This window comes from Hemiscyllium ocellatum, chromosome 43 (genome assembly GCF_020745735.1).
Source record: "Hemiscyllium ocellatum isolate sHemOce1 chromosome 43, sHemOce1.pat.X.cur, whole genome shotgun sequence".
NCBI classification, from domain to species: Eukaryota; Metazoa; Chordata; class Chondrichthyes; order Orectolobiformes; family Hemiscylliidae; genus Hemiscyllium; species Hemiscyllium ocellatum.
The window spans coordinates 32439844-32462596 of NC_083443.1; the positions used below are offsets into that span (position 1 = coordinate 32439844).

The 22753-nt window shown below is 43.7% G+C and overlaps 2 protein-coding genes across 9 annotated transcripts in view; one reads left to right on the forward strand and one right to left on the reverse strand.

The window, feature by feature from the left end:
* Positions 1–565: 565 nt before the first annotated feature.
* Positions 566–19029, reverse strand: pitx3 (paired-like homeodomain 3). 3 transcript variants are annotated; one of them, XM_060854018.1, is made up of 4 exons: positions 18933–19029; positions 13422–13562; positions 4848–5053; positions 566–1924 (listed from the first exon to the last, which is right to left on the reverse strand). In XM_060854018.1, the coding sequence occupies exons 2-4, from the start codon at positions 13546–13548 to the stop codon at positions 1370–1372; spliced, it is 888 nt and encodes a 295-aa protein (XP_060710001.1). In that variant the 5' UTR covers positions 13549–13562; positions 18933–19029; the 3' UTR covers positions 566–1369. The 3 variants fall into 3 exon arrangements, with proteins under 3 accessions (XP_060710001.1, XP_060710000.1, XP_060710002.1); XM_060854017.1 differs by lacking the exon at positions 18933–19029 and adding an exon at positions 16951–17122; XM_060854019.1 differs by lacking the exon at positions 18933–19029 and adding an exon at positions 14687–14723.
* A 1490-nt stretch (positions 19030–20519) lies between these two features.
* gbf1 (golgi brefeldin A resistant guanine nucleotide exchange factor 1) overlaps positions 20520–22753 on the forward strand; it is a 256975-nt gene continuing 254741 nt past the window's right edge. For 4 of the 6 annotated variants that reach the window (XM_060854380.1, XM_060854384.1, XM_060854386.1 and 1 more), the window contains exon 1: positions 20520–20659. The gene's annotated coding sequence lies outside the window, so the exon portion shown is untranslated. Of the gene's footprint in view, positions 20667–22753 lie in introns of all 6 variants that reach the window. The other 2 variants (XM_060854381.1, XM_060854382.1) reach the window with 2 other exon arrangements.

The following is a 22753-nucleotide window of genomic DNA, read 5'->3' on the forward strand; positions in this document are numbered from 1 at the left end:
TATCGTATCATACTGGTCTATAGCAAGTTGCAATGAAAATATAGCCCCTAATATAATTCCTGACAAGTCCCTTTGAATCTGTCCAACTTGCAGAAATCGTACAACATTGAAATAATGCGTCTGATAGATTGTCTTTGACAATCTTAGTTTGTGGGGAATATTTACAGATGTAGTCTTTGTCGACTTTTTAAATCCTTCGGAGAGGATAACAGAACAGAGTTTCTGATAGTAAACCTTCACTATTGGACAATACTTTAGTTGGTTGCAGAGTCTAAACAAAGGCAATCTGAATTAATTTTTACCAAACGCTCTGCAGACTGAGGCAGCTATAATGTCTCCTTGCAACGGGTCGTATTTTCTCGCTCATGTCGCGCTTGACAGATAATGCGGCCGCTGCCATGACCGACAGGACGATTATGTCTTTTCTAAGTTCAGTGAATGGGTCATTTCTATAAACCTATTTGGAAATATCTCAAAAAACAAAAGCCAGATACACACTCCCGAAGCGGTGGTACGGCCTTTCAAGAATAAGATATCGTAGACACACATTGTAGAATCTGTTTATTAAGCATTAGCCAGAGTGCAAATCAAGCTATCTTGTCTGTAAACTTTGGCCTTTTAGAGATTGATGCGCACAGTGGATTTAAATGAGAAATGCTCGGGCTGCCAGCATCAAGCCAAACCGTTACAAATATTCATAACTCGACAAATTAAGGAAAGACCCACAGAAAAACGAGCCCATTAACCTGCAGCAAATCTAAGATTACAAAGTGGGGATGTGTTGAAAGGGATATGGACCTGTGGTCAAACGCTGGTGAGGCGCTGAATTAAAAATGCATGAACGGTCGATTTGTGAGAAGGAATACTGCGGCGGTGCGGGACTACATGAGAGAGACTGTGCGAGGATATACAACAGTGAGTCATTCATAACAGGTCAGTCTTTCCATTCCTAATCTATTAACCAAGGCGCAAGTCAAGTGATCATAGGTATGCAGTTAGAGGACATGCTTTCTTTTCACCTTTAAAAACACTACTTTATAGATAATTATTTCACATACAAAAGGAAAACAAAAAAAAGTTCATTATATATACAGGAGACCCCACATTACAACCTAGAAGGCGGATTGTAATGGTCAAGCATATCTTGGATTGTATATCATTAACAATTTTTTTGTCTGCGATAGTGACGAGTGTAACACCCTTTTCATGAAAGTTCTAAACCTGTCCAAGGTGAAATGGGAAGCTGTCTTCTCAATGGGACAAACATCGTTTTAGCCAGCGCTGTCAAGGGACTGGTGATGTACATTGAGGGGGGGGTCAAAGGTCATATATTTAGGTTGAAACCGAAGGTTAACAACAACCATTAGGCTCATACAGGTCTGTCCACGGCATATTGACACGGACTTAGGTTGGACACTTGGTTCTGGACTCCCGGGTAGCCGAAATTGGTGTGTTGCTTGGCCTTGAGTCTCAAGCTGGCGAGGCTTGAGTTGCAGGTATCTCGGTACGAGTAGGGACTGGCGGAAGATGCATAAGGACAGGCGCCCGCGGTCATGGCCGAGTTGAGGCTGGGGCTGTTAAGGTTGTTCAAGCTGTTTAAATTATTCAGGCTGCTCCCGGGCACCGCCGAAGGAACCATGGAGGCAGGCATGGTCATGGAAGAGATCGAGCTGGGGGGAGAGAACATGGGCTGTGTGGACAAGGGGCCGACGTTCATGGAGTTGAAGAATTGGAAGCTCTTGGCGGACAGGGGGCTGCTGGTCAGGCTCTTGGTAGCCCAGTTGTTGTAGGAGTAGCCGGAATACATGTCATCGTACGGTTGCATGACTCCGTTGAACTGGACGCCGAACCCATTCTTGCAGAGCTCGGCCTGTTGATTCCTCTCCTTTTTCCTCCACTTGGCCCTGCGATTTTTAAACCACACCTGGATCAGACAGGAAACACTTCATTAACGCTGGCCTGGCCTGGCCCGCGGGTCATCACAAAGCCAGTCACCGCCTAAAATCGACTTTCAGATTATAAACAAAAACAGAATTTGCTGGAAAAGTTCAGCAGGTCTCGCAGCATCTGTGCAGAGAAACCGAAGTTAACATTTCGGGTCCGGTCCAGAGGATGTTTGGCTCCATATACAAACACCCTTCCTGTTTCTGTAACCGATTAAACAGAGAACTAGCTGAGAATGTGTTGCTGGAAAAGCGCAGCAGGTCAGGCAGCATCCAAGGAGCAGGAGAATCGACGTTTCGGGCATGAACCCTTCTTCAGGAATGGGCTTATGCCTGAAACGTCGATTCTCCTGTTCCTTGGATGCTGCCTGACCTGCTGCGCTTTTCCAGCAACACATTTTCAGCTCTGATCTCCATCATCTGCAGTCCTCACTGTCTCCTCCTAAACAGAGAACTACACAAACTGAAGCTCCGAACAAAATCAGAAATAGGCATTGAAACTCTGGGGAAGGGTAACTCTGTTTCTCTCCCCACAAGTACTGCCAGACCTACTGAGTTTCTCCAGCACTGTTTCTGTGACAGACAACTCCGGCCTCACCTAGTTTTAGCCTCGACATGAATGTCTCGGTCGGCATTGTGGTAACGAGAATGGGCAAGATAGCAACGACTTCGAGACCAAGAACAAATTGCAACATCAGCATCATCCCCAGCACAGACACGGGCTCGCTCCAGTTCGGACTCCCTTCACCGGGGGACTAGAAGAATTGGAGGGGTGGAGGGGTCTCATAGAAACCTGTAAAACTGGAACAAGACTGGACAGGGTAAATGCCGCAGGATGCTCCTCGTGGCCAGGGGGACACAGTATAGGGATAGAGTAGGCCATTTAGGACTGGGACAAGGAGAAATTTCTTCACCCAGTGAGTGGTGAGCCTGTGGAATTCTCTGTCACAGAAAGGACGTCAGAAAACATTGAATGTTTTCAGGAACGACTTAGATATAGTTCTTGGGGGGGGGGGGGGGGGGGGGGGCAAAGTGATCAGATGGGATGTTGAGAAAGCGCGGACATCCATGACCATACTGCACGATGGAGCTGATTGGAAGGGTAGTGCGGCCTACTCCTGCTCTGTGGAAATAGGATATGTTTTCCCTTTCCCTATTTTATCCAGTTTCCTTTTGAAAGTTCCTGTTGAATCTCCTTCCGCCATCCTTTGAGGCAACACTTTCCAGATCACAACAACTTTATTTTTTTTTCAGTTAAAAAAAAGGATGTTATCCCATTTCGAGGTAAAATTCTGTGTGGAATCGTCCCCATGATTCGGTTGTCATAATTACATAATGGACATCAACCCGTATCCAACCCCCTGTCACTCTCAGCCCCAGTCAGTTCCAGGGATTACTCCAAAATGCAACACGAATCGGAATAATTGGTAGACAGCTATAACGTCTGATTTCTATTTTCTAATCATTTGAGAGAGAACACAACATATTATTAAAGCTGCTGTCGAAACCTGTTCTCTCATTTATAATGCAAGGTTTAATCACAAATCTCCGCCGTTAATCACGAGTCGACATGCAGGGAACAGCTGGGATTAGGTGGCTAAATGATCTAGAAACATGCATTTCCTGAAGATCTTACAGGATTCCCTTGTTGTGCACCCTCATTCGGGGTTTCATATTTTACTTGGGCACTCTGAGCTCGGAGAAAGTGAGGATTTGCAGATGCTGGAGACCAGAGTTGAAAAATGTGGTGCTGGAAAAACACAGCAGGCCAGGCAGCATCCGAGGAGCAGGAGAATCTGAGCTCCTCTTGAGAGATGGCCAATAATTGTCAGGGCTTGGATCGAGATATTCAGTGTTGGTAAATATCAGATGGTCAGGCCCGGATCCATCAAGTACCTGAGCTATCAGTTGTTGTAATTACACAGATTCCAACAGGGTCTGAATCAATCACATGACATGGAATATATTTGGGGGCCTGAAGGGTGTGGCCAGTCCTATGTGCTGTGCCCGGCCTGGGGAGATAATGAATAATTGGGAATGCCATGGGAGCGGTGCGATTTGATCAGAAACCCTGACTCTCTGTGACACGCTGGATCAACCAAATTATCCACCAGCAACGATCACGGGAAAATGAGTTGATTCCTTGGAATATGCGGGTTCCAGTGTTTCTTAGACAACTGTACGTCCTGGGGAACAGATATATGTTAGGATTAAAGGACCGGCTATGTATTGGGATGAGAAATGTCTTCAGGATTGGTTACATATTGGGTTATGCCTCACAGATCAATAATACTCTAGGAAGGTTAGCGTGTGAAGCACAGTGATGCTAACGGCATGGGTTCAATCCCCGCAGCCGCTGATTTGGAGATGCCGTGCTGGCCTGAGGTGTACAAAGTTTTTAAAAAAAACACACAACACCAGGTTACATTCCAACAGGAATATTGGGAGCGCTGCTCCTTCATTAGATACTCCACAACCACCTGATGAAGGAGCAGCGCTCCGAGAGCTAGTGCTTCCAAGTAAACCTGCTGGACTATAACCTGGTGTTGTGTGATTTTTAACGCAGCGACTGAGGTTATCATGAAAGACTCACCTTCTCAACCTCTCCCCTCATTTGAGGTATGGTGACCCTCGGGTTAAATCACCACTAATCGTCTCTCTATCGTGAGAGAGTCTGGTCAGACTATGGTGACCTGACTGGATGTCGTGGGTAAGGGATCAGGTGTGTGTGTTGTAGATTGGGTACGTTTAAGGAATTTGTTGTCTGCTTTACCTTGTATAATTTCTCTAGATCATTTGAAATCCACCATAGTGCGGGCAGATACAAGCCTTTCATTCGGACTCAGTGCAATACTCGGCTATATTCAGAGTCTAAAATTGATATTTGATTCCAAATGGCCTTACCCTCACTCGTGCCTCGGTCAAATGCGTCCAGACTGCTATCTCCTCCCTGGTGGACATATCCGGGTATCGGTTTCTTTGAAAAGTTGCCTCCAGCTCCTGCAGTTGTTGGCTTGTGAAGTGTGTCCTTTGGCGCCTCTGCTTTTTCTTGATGGAGGGGTCCTTGGAATCCGACTCATCTGTTTGATTTTGCTGGGTTTTCTCATTATCTGCAGCAGGAAGTGGGATGCTCTGAATTAATCCTGAACCCTGGCCCTTAACAAACAAAACAATCGCCGACACTTGCAGAAATCCGCCTGTTTATTTGGAGGATCAGGGTTTAATTAATAAATGCAGCTGCCTGTCTTCTAACTGACAGCACCAAAGCTCTGATGGCAGTAAGATTCTCCAGGTACCAACTAAGCAGAGGTATCTCAGTCCCAGTTATTTTATCTTGTTAATGCATTTGTGTGGGTTACAAATCGCTGCTCGCGGGGTTTTTTTGAGGGTTTGAAAGAATAGATCATTTGGTTTGGAAAGTATCAGGCGAGTTAAAATTACAGTCAGTCCCCAGGATGGGCCGAAAGGACACCAGAGAAAGGAGGGAGGGGGGAGGGGAACCGTTCAAAAGCAAATATTAATTTCTATTAGCGCAGGTCTAACCTTTGCGTTAATCTTTACTTCGATTGCAGTATAACTAGATGAAGAATATTCTGTCATTCTGAAAGGTCGTGTTGTTATAAAGGTGCAGTTTAGAATGTCCGGACTGAAGGAGATTAACAAAAGACAAATCATGCTAATTACCTTTCGCCTCGATACCCTTCCCCACACGCCCTCCCCTCGACCACCCCTCCCACAGACTCCGTTCTTCGGTCAGTAGTTAATGATAAAGACAGGGACGGAGGAGAATGTTGCCTTACTTTATCGACAATTAATTTCCATCCAGTCCCCCTGAACCGACTGAATCACTAGTGTCTAAAGGGATCGGGTCCATTCCTACCTGCACATGGGCTTTTCCGGTGGTTGACCAGTTGTTCGGTGAATTGTCCTTTATGGGCGCGGAATGTCTGAACGCTAGATGACATTTTGCAACCCACAACGCCAGACAGATCAATCTCAAATGCTAGCCTTTTCCTCCTGTACCTCAATTTGGCTTAAAACTTCGCCTTAAACCTTTTTTAAAAAAATGAAAAATAAACGTGCCTTGCGCTCTGTCACTTCCCCAAGTCAGGAAAGCTTCTCCCAATCTCGGGACCCCACAGAGGCTATCCGTTTAGTTCCAAATAAATCCCTGGCTCAGACAGGCTGACAAGGGCAGGTATGAGGACCCCCCTGTTCGCCGCCTTCCCTCTAACTCGTGTTTATTAAAGGCTTAGCTTCGGGGGCAGTTATAAATGAGCAAGAGATGAACCCTCGGACCCCTCCTTATTGTGAGGAGCGCGTCAAGGCGGGTCCGCCGGTGATGCAAGCTGGAAAGCTGACACGGTCTGACTGTCGGAAATCCTGAGTTTCCTGGGAGACGGGAGGGTGGGTGTAAAAATACCAGAAAACCTGGAATAAATAAGGGCTCCCAATGACATTCCCAGCCCTCACCACCCCCCACATACCCCCACCCCGAATCTGGGAGGAATTAACTGAGGGAAGAGGTCAATAAACAAAATAAGCTCAGCCCTCCTTAGAATTTATGAACTATTTGTACTTTCAGAAGCACCAAATACAGTTTGCATTATTCCTCTTCGCGCTTTACACCGGCTCACTCCATTCCTAGTGGCGGTTTTACTTTGATTAACTTGAAGAAAGTGATGACTTGTGTCTCTTTTTTACAATATATGCACTTTCACTGCAACATACAGGCATCACTGTAACTCTTCACAATGCGGGCAGTTTTCAGCCTGTTGTCGCTGTTTCATGAAATTCGGTGGAAACCTAACAGCTAGAAACGGCAACTTCCAGTGAACGGAGGGATTTAATGTTCCTGTTTGGAAAAACCCCATCCAATTCATAGATATCTCCCTTTAGAAGAGTTCAAGGACGAGGCCAGTTCGGTTTACCTGCTGATAAGTCAAGCCTGTGAAATGATTTTTTAAAAATATATAAACAAAAGGGAATAAATAAACATCCCCGGAGCGTTGGAATCATTTTTATTCCAAGCCCATCGCTTTTTAGTTTTGAACCTTCATTGAACCTGTATTTTAAAACCGATCGGTAATGAATTTCGACCATCAAAAAAAACGAGCCTTTCAAATACCATCAGCAACCTCTCTCCCCACGATCATTGTTTGGGGTCTGTGCAGTTTCGGGAGCTTTTGCACGGGCGGTTACAGATCATCTATAGAGGCAGAAATTTAAACTTGGGTGGAAAACTTTTTCTGGTGGAGAATGTCAGCAGCGACAACACTGTGCACCTTTCTCAGAGAGTGTCCCCGTTGCTCGGTCAGTGGGGCCTCTTTATTTTTAGTTAAAGTTTAAGCCTGGAAACGCAGGTGGCTCTTTTTTTATGGCATCAGATTATCACGTCGTATCAGCAGAAGTACCATCAAATCTCCCAGTGGATATTAGCTTGAAAAGAATTTATGGTGTGAAAGTCCGCGGCGCCAGTATCTACAGGTGAGAATTGACGCAATTCCTGATTTTACTCTTTTTTAAAAGTCAACTTTTCGCATATCTATCGACAAATTTCAGCAAACGCCACTCTGCTCGTCTCGGTGTCTGTCGAGGTTTGAACCATTTTGTTTACTGCAACACAATAATTTCTTGGTCTTAACTCTCCATTCTGAAATCAATTCTTCACTTGGGGTGAAAATGCTAAATGGAACAGGGTTGAATCCTTCCTGTATCTTCAACGGGAAATGAGTATTTTCTTTAAGGAGAGGACAAGTTATTATTCATGGTGTATAGTCATAATATTTGATGTTCGTGTGGCTAGAGGGAAATTTTGCGAAATATTCCTAAATGCCAGTTTCCCTAGATAGCGGCTATTTACAAAAGCAGTCACAATATCTTCTTGTTCAATATTTGCTACTGTCTCTCTGACTGTAAACTCACTCTGGGGAGTACTTCTGGCATTTGTTCATAAACTGAAGGTTATTTTAACTCGATTTAAAGTATTCACATTCCAAAGTCCCAGAGGTCCCGCCGCAAATGCTGTTCAATCATGTGGAAGGTTAAAACCTGTAGAACGTCCGTCAAACAAACAACCAGATCTCGACATTGTTTTCAAAATTCGCAATCTGGGCACTGCGCTCCTTCTAAAAGATTGGACTGTCTACATACTGTCTAACCGACCAGAGAATTACACTCTCTTGTTTTGTGTGCGTGTTTTTAAATTGAATAATTAAAAGTAACACGATCAACACAATCGATGATCGCTTGCAGTAACACCTACAGTCTGTGGACAATAGAATCTCTCAGAGAATCTGGCACATTAATGGACTGGGTCATTGCTGTGCGTTTATTGGTGTTACTTGTTTAGTCCAGAATGATGCAAACGCTAAGGGCGAGGCAATATTTCATAAGGTTGTCTTACAAATATAAACTCACAGCAGTTCAGGCAGCATCCGAGGAGCAGTAAAATTGTTGTTTCAGGCAAGGGTTTTTGCCGATTTTACTGCTCCTCGGATACTGCCTGAACTGCTGTGCTCTTCCAGCACCACTGACCCAGAATCTGGTTTCCAGCATCTGCAGTCATTGTTTTCACCCTTACAAATATAAGCGCACAGTCTAAACTGGAAGTGTCAATGCCCCCGGGGATGGTCAATATAAAACCAACCTTATTGGAAAACAACTCCCCCCTGAGAGAATACTTTATCGATTTGGGTTAGTCATAACCATCGAGTGCACATGCATTTTAATTTCGATAATCCAACGGCATTGTAAAGAGGAGAGAGGGGATTAGTATTTATTTAATTCTGGTCTGAAAGCATCGAAGTGAATTTGATGTGAGGAACTGGGCCATCAGAGTCCGGCCTCCATCCACTCACTCACCCTCTTCCTTTCCATGTTGCACCCAGGGTCATCAGAACGATTGTGAGAAGGAAACTAGTTTACAGTTTCTGGAGAAGGGTCACTCGACTTGAAACATTGACAAATTTTCTCTCCCCACTGATGCTGTCAGACCTGCCGAGTTTCTCCAGCAATTTCTGTTTTTGTTCTGGCTGCATTTTCTCGCGTTCAACATTAAGAGTTTAGGTTCTGTTAATTAAAACCCAGGATAGCAGGGTCGTCGGTTCACTCAAAACAAATACAATACATTTTCGAGCCGTCATTTTTTTCCCCTTTCAAGATACAGCAATTTGGGGGGCAATATTTTCGTCCTGTTGTACTAACACTGTGCAAAAACAGAAATTGCTGGAGAAACTCAGCAGGTGTGGCAGCATCTGTGGGGAGAGAAACAGAGTGAATATTTCAGAGCTGTGACCCCTCTTCAGGCGCTTTCGGCTCTCTGCGTGTTCAAATGTCACTGCTGTACGGTAGGGTCCCTGCAAAACTGCAAAATTTTGTCCAAGTAAGACTATTTCGGATCAAACTGAGTTAAACACGGTAAAATCAGCCTCACTTTGGGAAATGTCGATATTTTGTAAAACAATTGTTTGTATGAATATATTTACTAACGTTCCTCCAACGAAAAATTTGACTCCCGTCTTGATTCCTATCTGAGTGTATGATACACCAAGGTATTGTAACAATGTTTACTCTGGAGTGTTCTCTCTCGTTGCCGAGCTGTTACCGCTGGAGTAATGCTCTAAGTGATTTACACATCCTTAACTCTCTCTGAAAGTCGCATAATCCGGTTCATGTTTAGTGTTCAACCGTCAACTACAGAGTAGAGGTATCAGTCAATTTCCAAGTAAACGTATAGACGGTCAGTAGATTTCAGTACACATCATAGGGGCCACTTGAGGTACAGATTATGACAGGCCCTCTGTGCTTATAATGTGTCTTATTATTGTTGAACCACCAGAGCGGTCCTTTCTCTCTCTTTCTGTCTCTCCCCTCACACCACCCCCCTCCCCTCCCCTCCGCCCAGCCCCTTTGAGCCCAGACCTCCACCAAATAAAGATGTGACTGATCTGTCAGTGAAAGATTAGCTTTTGGAAAGTAAATATTTTGATGGTTTTTAAACAGAGAGCTCATTGCGTGCTAGATCGAGGCGCCGTCAATCCCTTTTTAATCAACTCGCTTCAATTCAATTAAACAACCCCCCCCCCCTCCCCTCCCTCCACCCCACTTGTAAAGCTGCGAGCTGTCGGATCTGCTTCGTTTGTAGCACCTTACCCCTGGCGCTGGGGAAGAGAGGGGGAAAAAATGTCCAAATTGTGGTGCTCCACGGATTTTACATGAGATTTGTTCAATTCTATCCTCCACAGGGCCGGCTTTTTCTACTAATCCCCATTAAAACTGGGAAGACCATTTTGAAAGGAATCGACGCCTATTTCGACCTTGCCAGTAGTCTACAGTGTACACATAGGAATATAAAAGAGGACTTTATTTTTAAAATAGAGAAATCTTTTACCTTTATTAATTGGACACCAACTGGAAGTGTTTAATGCGGGAGCAGTTTGTAGCCTCCCTGGGGCGTGGGGTGGGGGGTGGGGATGTTCGGGGTAAACCTTTTTATAACAGACCACATTCTGAATCAATGCACGCCAGGAAAGAGCAATTATCTTCACTTGAAGGCAGGGATGAGTGTATTTTCTAGCGCGGTTTCTCATATCTCTGTTAACAGTACGGGAGGGAGATCTGATGAGGTTGTAATGCAGTCTTTTGTTTGAGTAGGGGTGTCTATGTGTGTGTGTGTGTGTGTGTGTGTCTGTGTGTGTGTGGGTGTGTGTGTGTGTGTGTGTTTAAGGTTTAACATTGAAATACTTCAAGACTTCGATGCCAAAGCGCGACATGCTTATCTTTGGATATTAGGCTGCGTTTTAATAGGTCGTAGGTAAAAACAATGACTGCAGATGCTGGAAACCAGATTCTGGATTAGTGGTGCTGGAAGAGCACAGCAGTTCAGGAATAGTGGAATAAAGCCATCAGGTAGGAAGTGGGTTAAATCTCTGTGTAAGTCATAAGAATTTCCCACAAGAACTCCCAGAAGAACCAAAATTCATTTACACTTTGTTCCAAGTCTTTTTTTAAGGATCTCTCTGAGGTAACCCCACTCCCAGTTAGGACACAACCAGTTTTATTCTGCTCACAAGTTGGTGGTTCCATTGAAACAATATTTTTGTTCTGGAGCTGATAGTTCACTGTGGAATTTATTCCGGATCAGGATCCTTAATGAATGGTGCAGATTTTATTCGGCTGATAAACACGACCTATTAAAATTCTGGATTAGCGGGCGCTGGAAGAGCACAGCAGTTCAGGCAGCATCCGAGGAGCAGTAAAATCGACATTTCGGGCAAAAGCCTTTCATCAGGAATAAAAAAAACGTCGATTTTACTGCTCCTCGGATGCTGCCTGAACTGCTGTGCTCTTCCAGCGCCCACTAATCCAGAATTTTAATAGGTCGTGTTTATCAGCCGAATAAAATCTGCACCGTTCATTAAGGATCCTGATCCGGAACAAATTCCACAGTGAACTATCAGCTCCAGAACAAAAATATTATTTCAATGGAACCACCAACTTGTGAGCAGAATAAAACTGGTTGTGTCCTAACTGGGAGTGGGGTTACCTCAGAGAGATCCTTAAAAAAAGACTTGGAACACAGTGTAAATGAATTTTGGTTCTTCTGGGAGTTCTTGTGGGAATTTCTTATGACTTACACAGAGATTTAACCCACTTCCTACCTGATGGCTTTATTCCACAATTCCTAGCGGCGCTATATATTTTCTTTACTGGGTCAGATTCCTTTGTTTGCAATTCCACCAGATTATTTCATATAAAGCAATTTTTAAAACGAAACGGGCGGTCGATTGGATTGGATTGCAACGAGAATATCTCATTTTTTAATCAACTGACTAATAATTTGCTGATATCTTCCTGCAGCTTTTAGTCGGTCTCTTTTACCACAGAGGGTGCACTCCAAGGTTAATCTCCAACACCCCTCCCGCATCGAGACAGCAAACCCCTTCCACAGTGAGGCGGCAGGGCATAAGTAAGATCATTTAAGACAAAAGGTTTTAAGGACGGGTGCCCTTGGGTTCACAGTCGTGTCCCGCAGGTCCTGTGTTACCGTAAGCCAAGATGTGACTCACAAAAAGTTAAAGCCCCCTTTCAGCGCAGGCGCCAAAATTGGTTAGGGTGTTCTGAAATCTCCAAAAGAATTTCTCGAAGTTGCTGGAGAAACTCAGCAGGACTGCCAGCACCTGTGCAGAGAGGATCAGAAATAATGCTGGAGTCCAATATGAGTCTCCTTCAGAACGTGTTCGCTTTCAACTCCCAGAGTCTGCTCTGAAGCCCCTTCCGAAAATGCAATCAGATTGGACTCCCAACTCTTAACTCGGTTTCTCTCTCTCCGCGGATGCTGCTGGACCTGCTGAGTTTCTCCAGCACTTTCTGTGTTTGTTTCAGATTTCCAGCATCCGCGGCGTCTTATTTTTTCTTCGGTCGGATTGTCAATGCCCTTGGGCCGTTCCTTGGGAACGAATGCAAGTGTTTAGCTCCGACAACTGAACCTGGAATTATAACCCTGAGCGCGGGCTGAACCGGGCCAGACACAATCATGTCAGTGTTATGATGAAACAGGGACAGGTTTATCTGCACCTAACCCATTAGGGCTACCTCCTCTATTCTCAATTTAATCTGGCTTGCTTTAATCCTTCACGAACGGTATTAGCTCGGGTCCTATTATCTTGGGGCTCGCTCACCCCAAAGGCTCGAAGGCCCCTTCACCCTTGAGCCCGGAGCTAAAGCTGCGAGCAAACCCGCCTCGGTCTGTACCATCAGCATGTAACAGGCACACTAAACATTAACAGCAATTTTAAAAAGTTTGTGGATAACAACCAGGATCTGAAAAATCGATTTGAGTTTGCATCCAATATAATGTCAACTTTGAACTGTCTCACCAAGTACTTTTATGGATTTTATAATTAAAAATCTGGAAGAAAATTCTTTACCAAAGTGAATGCTCACCTGTAAGGTTCAGCGACAACGTGTTTTAACTTTACAAAGAAAGGGCGGAGGACCAGGATGCAGTAAAAGTTGTCATTCTCACACTGCTATTTGTGGGAGCTTGCTGTGCGCAAATTGACTGCCCATTCCGACATAACGATACTTCAGAAATAATAAATTAGCTGTAAAGTGCTTCGAGAGGTCCAGTGGTCGTGTATGGCGCTATATAAGTGGAACTCTTTTCTTTCTCCACAAAGATACTGGGGGCAATCGCTCTGGCCTGACACCCTTCACTCACCCCGGCATCCACTAGAGGTCGCCAGGTTTGACAGTGGGTTATTTCCAACAATTGGAACGACCTCAATTCTGAGGCCTTTTTATCCTCTTCATTATCCACCACCTTTCCTTCTTTCGGTAATTAGACCGCTTTAGGGAGGCTGTTTTCAGGTTTCCGCCTTTGATTTTTTTAAACAGCCCTACCTCCCCACCTGCCCTGCCTCTGATAAGCTGCAGTTAACCCGTAATTGTGTTCAGAAATGTTCAGAAACTCACCGCTGCTCTCCTGGTGGGTCTTACAAATCGGTTCTCGCTGTGGGGTCCCAGAGTCTGAAAGAGTCATAGGGCTGTGATCAGGAGCGTCCGAGTCGGTCAGAACCCCGCCCGACAGGTTGTATTCCATTCGACGAGCCTGTCCTGCAGAAAGACCAAGGCAGATTCATAATCAACAAATCCAAAGACCCCTGCTCCCCCAATACACACGCGCCTTGAGCGAAATGCAACGCACTGGCACCGGACTCTGTGAGGAACAATCCACAATGATGATATGAGAGTGGTTTGACTATTCACCTGTGAATCAATCATTTTCCTAAACTGGAATTTGGGATGGTTGTAGCTGCGCAAATTCTGGATCCGGTTGAAATTTAGATATGAGCCTCGGAAAAGGGGCAGTCGGAATATTGACAAGGATATTTCTATCATTGGTCACCAAATCCCAGCTGTGATTCGTAAAATAGTTTCTACTTCTTTATAACTATTCGTTAAAATCTCGGTCATCTTTAAGGGATATGTTGTCAGGTAGTGGACAACCTGCTTCCTTTGTTGTCAATATCAAATCAGTTTCATTTTTTAAACATTCGGAGACAACAAAATATATGTTAAGAGATTTTGCTTGCAATCCTTCGCTCTATTAAATAACCCATCTTTTGGTCCCAATAATCGACGAACTTATTCATTTTGTAAGATTAGTTACTGCTTGTGTGTTATTGAGCACCGCGCTCTTGAGAAGGAAACGACTGAATTAAAGTCGGAGCGAATTCCCAGCTTTTGATTATTGCAACGATGTCATTTAGTTTAGGGTCTGTACTGTGTATATTTGTAATTGATGTCGTGTCGAAGCTGAGAAATCTGAGCTGATATAACTGCTGAGCTTTCTGTCATAGTCAACAACGGGAAGCTTGGTTCTTTTGTTATAGGGAAACATTTCCCCACTAACACGTGCCTTAAACTTGCCTAAACTACAGTCACTGTATTCCATAAAATATTTTATTAAACGATATCGCAAAGAGATATAATACGATAGGATAGTAATGTATGTTATTTTTCCTCCCTGAATTAAAAATACAGACAGTAAAATCGATCCAACCCCAAGGTTTGAAACGACATTTAAATAAAAAGCTTGGTCAGAATGACACTTGTATAATTCAATATCGAGTTTGGGTTTATCTACTGCATTCGGTTGAAACCACATGACAAGACAAATTCTTGACAATTGCCCCGATTATTAATTTATCCCAAAGTAAGTATTTTGAGGTATTTACAAGACGAAGCTTAGGCTAGAAATCTTCTGACCATCGAATGATACAGAGTATGTATCAATGTATATAGCGCCTATCACAACATCTGGACATTCCAAAAAGGCGTTCTGCCGTTCTGAGTTATTGTTACTGTTGTAATATACATCTTTCATACTTCTGCTATGGGGATGTTTCCTGGGTTCAAATTGTTTTCTTTCGTTCCTTGTCGAAGCATTTATTTGTCAGGCTGCGAGTGGAGAAATCAGCACCTGGCGTCAAAACTTTAATATCATTTTAAATAAATACAATCCAGAAGACTCATTGTGCTGAATCTCCAGGCTGCCATACTGTGCTAGCGAGGGTCACCCTGTCTTGGCTTCGGGTAAAACAATAACGGAACACGTGTTGTCCACAACCTGGGTTCAGGATATATTTAAAATGTCACTTATAGGAGGAAAAAGCCAACAGGGTAAACAGAATATCCTCCGATACATGAAGTCAGATGCTTCCGCCTGCGACCAGAAACATAGCTATGGTTTTGTACAATCAGGAAACACCTTCCACGGAGTAAAGAGAGAGAGAGAGTGAAAAGATGATAAACGCGTGGTGAATTAATTTCTTGGATTAAGATTTGATTAAGATGTGTGTCAATTTGCCGTCCCATAACTTATTAAAATGCGGCGCCTCCCGGGCTGTCCCTATATATACAATATAGATATAGAGGGAGAGGGAGCAGATGGAAATTTGACGGAATGTTTGTTGATGATAATTTCAGCTCTTCTGCGCCTATTTGCATCTGATTGCGCCTGTCAGACGCGTTGCTTTTCGCCAGAGCTGCCTGTCTCAGGGTGGGGGGTCATGCAGATCAGAAACAACTTCATTTAATTCCAAGTCACATTTATTATCCAATCTGTTTGGACGCATTAATATTCAACATTGAGCCGAGACGGAGCTTATTCGTGTTCCAAGTCGTTGTGGAGTTAATTCAATGTATTGGGAATGAGGGGTGGTCGTGGGTGGAGGGGTGGGTGGGAGGAGGTCATAGACCAATACGCCAATGGTCCTCACGGTCTGCTGCATAATATTAGGTACAGCGAACAAACGGAACTGCAACCGGCAGGTATTTTTGCAGATGTCTCATTGAAATAATTTTGAAGTCTCCAACTGATTAATCGCAAGGAAGAGAGATGTTTGCTGAAAGAACACCATTTCCCAGTTTACTGTTGGCCCTGTCCTTATTTTCTACATTTTCTTTAATATTATATATTTTTCTTCTCCCTCATGAAGTGATCCGGGAAGGTTCACTGTCCAGAGACACATATTTTGGGACATTGTGCAGCGAATGCACACGGGTCAGAGCCAACAACACGCACAGTATCTGGGTTTCGTTCTGATTTAGAGCCGATTCCGATGACTGTTCTGAGAATGTTCAAATTAATTATCTTCACTGGCATCCCGGGTTCGCTCAGTCTGTGATAGTGAGCCCGGTGTTAATCCTTTGGAAAGGACGGTACCCCCGTGTGGATGTCATAATGAACGTTAGTCTCAAAAACTCGCAGCAACCCGCTCCAACTCGACTGAAACAACTCGCGTTTTGTAAAGCTTCACGGAAGGTGAACGACATAAGAGATCTCTCCGTTCAGTTTGCACGCGCCGATTCCCTTTTTAAAAATGTAAACATTTCCAAAAGTATCATTTCTCAGTCAATTTTGGTAGAGAAAAAAGATCACCAGTTTAAATCGTGTGGTTTGTTTTACTCAAGCGACTGACTCCCGCTTACATAGACACGCTCCTGTTTCATGGGGGTTTCTTTAACGGAGCCTGTGTATTTATATTTAAAAGGGAGCAGATCGTGTGAAAGTATTTGCAGAAATAATTGACCATTCTACCTTAAAAGCCCGAGGGCAAAACAAAGATGCTGGCTATATTCAAAATGTCTAACAGCCTCTGTGGAGACCTACGCAGTTATCGCTTCGAGGACAGTATTATATATTTGTATGTTCAGCACTTGCTGCTTTTATGCCAGATTTTTATATTCTCTCAAATAAGTACGCACCAATGATACGTTCATAATCGACGGTGAATTTGTTCTAATGCTGGCGTGACAAGTGCAGATTGATATTCAATCGGCTCATTTCTACAGAAATTTACTTCGAAATGCAATTGATATTCCCATAAATATTTAGGTGTTAAGTGTGAACTGCGTTCGCTGCAAATTTATCTAGACTCGCCTCAATCTGTTTCGAATCACATCGCGTGTGCACCCGGAGCTGTGTGGAGACACTCACCAGTCATCGCTAGTGAACACGGCGTCACTATTAACTGAAAAACTTCTTATATTTTCCTGCCAGGCTCACAGTTCCTGGGCGAGAGCGACCATTCCTCTGTGTATGGATAGAGATATTTTCCCTCCTTCTTAGGACGCCCTTTGAGGTCTCGAGTACTTTCTCCAACTTGGTCGTTGTCTCTTCCAGGAACCGTACTGTAAACTTGTGGGTCTTATACAGAGTCTCCCGTGGCTTAAGGCGCACCTGCCAGCCATCAATTTTCCACTCAGACCCGCTCGACACAATTGTGAAAGATTCCTTTTGTTCCCGGCCCAGCCATACACGGCCAGCGGAATGCCTGCATCTACATTGTCAGACGAAACAACAAACAGTTCGCTTCTGAGGCCTACCTGGACTGAAAACAAGCGCTAAGCACCAAGCCCCCTTTCAAACGACCTGCCCCAAGCCTTTGCTGTGCACCACTAAACGCAGAGTTCCCGGCAGCACCCCTAATTAAGCGACTGTTTCAACTTACATTGGCAAACTCAGATTAATTTTAGGAAGGACCAAAAAAATCTCTAAAATTACTACATGGTTTTGTTTTTTTGGAAACGATCTTTTTAAACTGCCTTGAATTTCTAAATCTCTTTTGGGGATTTAAATAAAAGTTGAAGATTTTGGGTATTTTCTGCGCCTTTTTGACGTCAGTTTTTTAAAAAAAAATGTATTGGCCTGGTTAATGTCAGAGAAGTAATAATCTGAATACTATTCAATGCCATGTCAAGTGGTGGCTCTGACGGTTCTAGACGCGTGCTCGGTCGAAGAATGCATATTGTTGCATTTGCAGCTGCTCACTAAGCAAAAAGGGTGACATAATTTCATAAGAATGTTATTTCTGTGCAAAACAATTCTGTCATATTCTTGCCAGGCAGGAGAAAAAATGCCTTATTTGTGCTTTCATATTAAATCGGTAGATTTCACCAACAAAAAAAATACCCAGCAATCGAATCCACTGTTGACATGTATTCAAGGTGTGTTTTTACACATCTCACATTTATGGCAAACGTCTTTGAGGCTGGAATCTCTGCCTGACGTGTTTTATTCAGATCTGGAAACAACTCTCAAGTACAACCATCCCTTCCAATGCTCCCCACATCCACAAAATTGTTGAAATTGACAGTTACCGTTTGAAACCTGTTTCGGGTTATGTGGCCGAGTAATTGTTATGGAGTTTCCGTCCTGCTGTCAAATTGTTTTTTTCTCTCTTAAGGTATCAGACTTGAAAAGGGAAGCTGACCGCTGACTCTATTGGTTAGTTAAAACGAGGAATTTAGCATTCGGCTAAAGGAAAACAATCCGTTTCGGAATATTTCCAATTTTCTTTGACACATTAGCCAAGAGAAATTAAATTCGCTTTCGGTCTAAATGGAGAAACGGTTGTAAACTGTGGATCATTAATCATTCTCAAAATATCCTGTTAACAGGCCTTGATAGCGAGCCCTGGACATAAGGTAATAGGTCATTCTGTCTTTAAAGAGAATAAATCACAGGCAATCTCGCGCTTTTGGATCATTGCTAACAGGGTCAGACGTTAGGAAAGTTCAGCAACAATCCCAAACAGACACTGAAATGAAGCACTGTTAAACAATGTACACAGTCCCAAAGCGCAGCCTAAAATACATGTAATTCACAGTAAAGCTGAGCCATATATCATAGATTCAATTCTGGGAGATCTCCTGACTGAAGCTATAATCCGTTCAATTGTATGACTCTATACATATCCCATACAAATACGGGGACGAGTTATTGAGAATTCACAATGACCGACATAGCTCGGCCGCCCAAAATGCAAACGGCAACTCAAAGCACAAAACAAGAGGCAGAAACTCAAGCATTTATCGATGGAAACAAGTCGATACCAGCAATCACTTATAACAAATCCCTCTTTAAATGAATAAATCCGGGGATAGGATAAGTTTACCGAAGATTAGTGGTTGCTGTACCTGTCAGAATTAAGAGCCCCTTCGAAAACACGCGGCCAGGTCCTTACAGTTGCACCAGGAGTCTCGGTGAAAGCCAAGCTATGCTGCAAGGATTGATTTTATGCCAATATCATCGGCAGCCACGAAACGACGCGACCACTGTGAGTGAGCGGAGAGGTCCAGCCCACTCGAGTAGACTATAAGTCCCAACCCCTCTGATTCATTCAGGAGGGTTGAGGGAGATTGGATTGAATCTCTGCCTATGCATGAAGCCATTAAAGGCTGACAATTAACAAATACACAGCCGTGAATATGGGGAGCCGGAGGGCGGGGGAGGGGGGTTAAGGCGGAGGCTATTTTTGGCTTGCAGAATCTACTTTCTTCCGCATTATGGACGGTTTGACAAATCTGCTCATTTATCCGCCGGAAATTCAGACACACGCCTGATTACAGGGAGCGATTTTAGGCAGCTGCCCTTTTAAGATATTCATCTGATGTTGCTAATTTCATAAACTCGGGCTGCCGACTCTTTGAAATTTCATCTCAGGGGAAACAGATCTCCCTGAAAGTACAGGCAGCTTCACGGTCAATGTTGTCCACTGCACATTCATAATAAAGACACGAAGGACTGGGTCAACGTCTACAATTTTCTTATATGCCATGTAATAAACGTGGGTAGGGGTTATTGCGGCGTATCAGTATTGCTCTTACCTCTGGGCCAGGTAGGCCTGAGTTCAAGCCCTACACACTCTAGAGGTGTGTAATAATAAGTTGATTTTTTAAAAAAAAACACTAAATGTTGGTTGCTTTCCCGATATAAGTTAATTTGAATCAATTTTGACTATGAATCAAAATTTGCGTAATCTCAGTATCCAAACAGTTTGACCTATTCCCATCAGATTTACTCAAATGCCTATTCCAACATTTGCAAGTCAGAATTTGTCCTACGAAGAGAAAGTAGAGCTATAGTAAACTTATGAATAGGGATAATTATAATGCCCGTCACACCCTATTGCGCATGGCAAACGCGAGCAGTGTTTGCAAATGCTTAGAATACTGTTTCAGGAATTAGTTAAAAGTGCATCACAACAATGACAGAAGCACAACATTCTTGCAGAGCGGGTGCCACGTCATTCCGCGAAGTGCCAGCACAACATTACATAGAGTTCAGGGTTCACTGTGGATTGTGTTCAGGAGTTCACAGCAAGGGCACAGGGTCAGAATTAAACCACACATGCTGAGAAATTCCATTGCATCGAAAAGAAAGTGGTCTGATGCTGCACAAACGGCGCCACGAAAGGCGAAGCAGGTTCCAATCAGTTGTCAAGCAGCAACCAACCCAACAGCAACTTCTGCTCTGTTTGAGGAAATAGGAGAGCACCTTGACCCAGCAGCCTCTGCGAGCACAGCCTCTGCGGCGTCAACCGAGCTTGATGAAGTCGATGTACCGCCTCCCGACCGACGCCGATTGGCCGATGTCGCCGCCGGCCTTCAGAACCCTGGCTCTGGATTGGTCAAAATCTCCCGCCCATCATCTCAGGGGCCGTCAGCAGATTAGGTCGACGCGACGCTCCCCGGTCCGCCCCTTCACACGCATGCGTACCACGTCACGCAGGCCGTACCGGTTCCCAGGGAGAGAGGTGGTGCCGTTACCGATTGTGCAGCTTCTCGGACGGGCCGAGAGAGGAAAAAAAACAAACACCCTTCGCTTGTCAGTAGTGACTGCGGACTGATATGTAACTCGGCAGGTTAGCGGTAGGGGAAAGCTGCCTGTTGTCGGTGCGCGGGTGTGAGTGTCCCCGGGGGTGGGGGGGTGTCTCTACCCCTTCCCGGCTGCGGTTACTAGGCCGCCATCTTGGATGTGTTGGAAATTTACCCCCCCCATGAAGTTTTCTCCCTCTCCCCAACCTCCCTCGGCCTCTCCCGTTCACAGTGCAAAGAAGTAAAAGCTATCCTAACTCCATCTCCTCCCATCTTCCAAAACGAGGATTGGCTCCTAGCAGAGGCCTGACACCCACCAAGGCCTTCATTAACTCTTTCCCCCCCCCCCTATCCACCCAACTCCTTCCAGCTGGGGTATTGTCTTCCCCCCTCCCGTGGGTACAATCCCACAGAAAAGACACTAGGCCTTGGGGGGGGGGGGGGCATTCAAGGGTAATTTACAGAATGGGACCAAGAGCTTCTCTTATTATGAGGTTCTCCTTGGCGTCCAGATGTTCAAAGTCATGAAGGTTTCTGATGAAGTAGCCCTATTTTCCCTAACAGAGCAGTTGATGATCGGCCTTCTCCTGAACTGTATGTTTGTGCATTTTTGTTTTGTCCATCTGTGCTTATGGAGGACAGTCTAGTGGTGAGATCGATAATCATATTGAATGATGGAGTGTTCTTGATGCATGCTGTGTTCCCACTGTCTATGTTTCGTCCTCCTTTGGAACTCATTAGGCTCTAGGGCTGCCATCAAATTATCAGACTGGAATAGGTGTATTGTACCAACAGCAATTAGTTTTTGAGCTGATATGATGTCTGCAGGAACATATACCCATGTTCAACCAGTTACCGTGATTCTCACTGCATTTAATGAAAGTTGATGTACACTTGATATTGAAAGCTGGATTCTGTCCTGGAGAGCAGCTGTAGAATGGACCAAACCACTAAGTATAATTGATGTCGATTTTTAGGAAAATGCTGAACTGTTTCTGTAGCCCTTGCTTCCAGAATGTCTACAGAAACAGCAGCTATTTGTATTTGTATAGTGCTTTTAGGTAGTGTTTATCTCTAGGTGCTTGTTGGGTATTGTTAAAACAAAATTTTATGCAACATGATGTAAACTGATATAAGGGCAGATTATGAAAGGCTTAGTCAATGAAGTAAATTTTAAGAGTATTTTAGGGGAAGAAAGATATCGGTTTGAAATCGCGATCTCTAGAAAATTGAAATCTCAGTCAAGATCTTAAAAGTAGTTTAGAATGAGAAATGTATTTGAAATACCTTGTTTTCTATTTGAAGATTTAACAACAAAGATTTCACTAAAAAAGCAAAACATTTTTCACAATATCAATTTGACAAAATGTCAATACAAAACAATAATCTGTATTGTTTTGAGATAAATGGTAAGATAGTTCAACCTGATTATACACATAGGACCAAAATGTAGCTGAAGTGACTTGAGCTTAGTACAATCTTAAGGTTGATTAACTGGCTAATATGCACCCAAATGTTTATTGTTTATATCAGTCAATCTTGTCATTTGTTTACAGATGAACCTGGTTTGCTACTTTGACTGCCAGTAGATGAGTAATGGAGGTGACAATACAATCAAAGTGATATTGACACGAGGGTTAATTTGCTACATATTTCAATAACAACCCTCCAATAATTGCATTATGTTGTTTAGTAAACTAAAATTTAAATCCTGCAGAAAAAGTGGTCCAACTCTGGCTGAAAATAGAAGGTAAATATAGTACAAGATAAAAGGAATAAGTTTAAAATTTTACCAAAAGAAGTAGTAAGCCTGCAGATTAGGGGGATTTTCGCTGTGATGTAGACTGGCCAAGAAATTGACAGAGAGCAAATAGAACATGAGTAAGCTAACGGGTCACAAAGACTTTTAAAGTTGGAATTTTGAAACGTTAAAAAGAAATGAGTGAGAGTAAACCTTGGAGGCAAAGACAGGAGAAATTGTGTTTGGAATATGGAAATATGGTCATTAAGCAAACATTTTCTTTTTGTCTGCATGGTGGAAGACATTGAAAACATTCCAGAAATCACGGGGGAGCAAAAGATCCAGTGGAAATAAGCAGTTCAGGGGCATTATTTGTAAAGATAGTACTGGAGAAATTGGT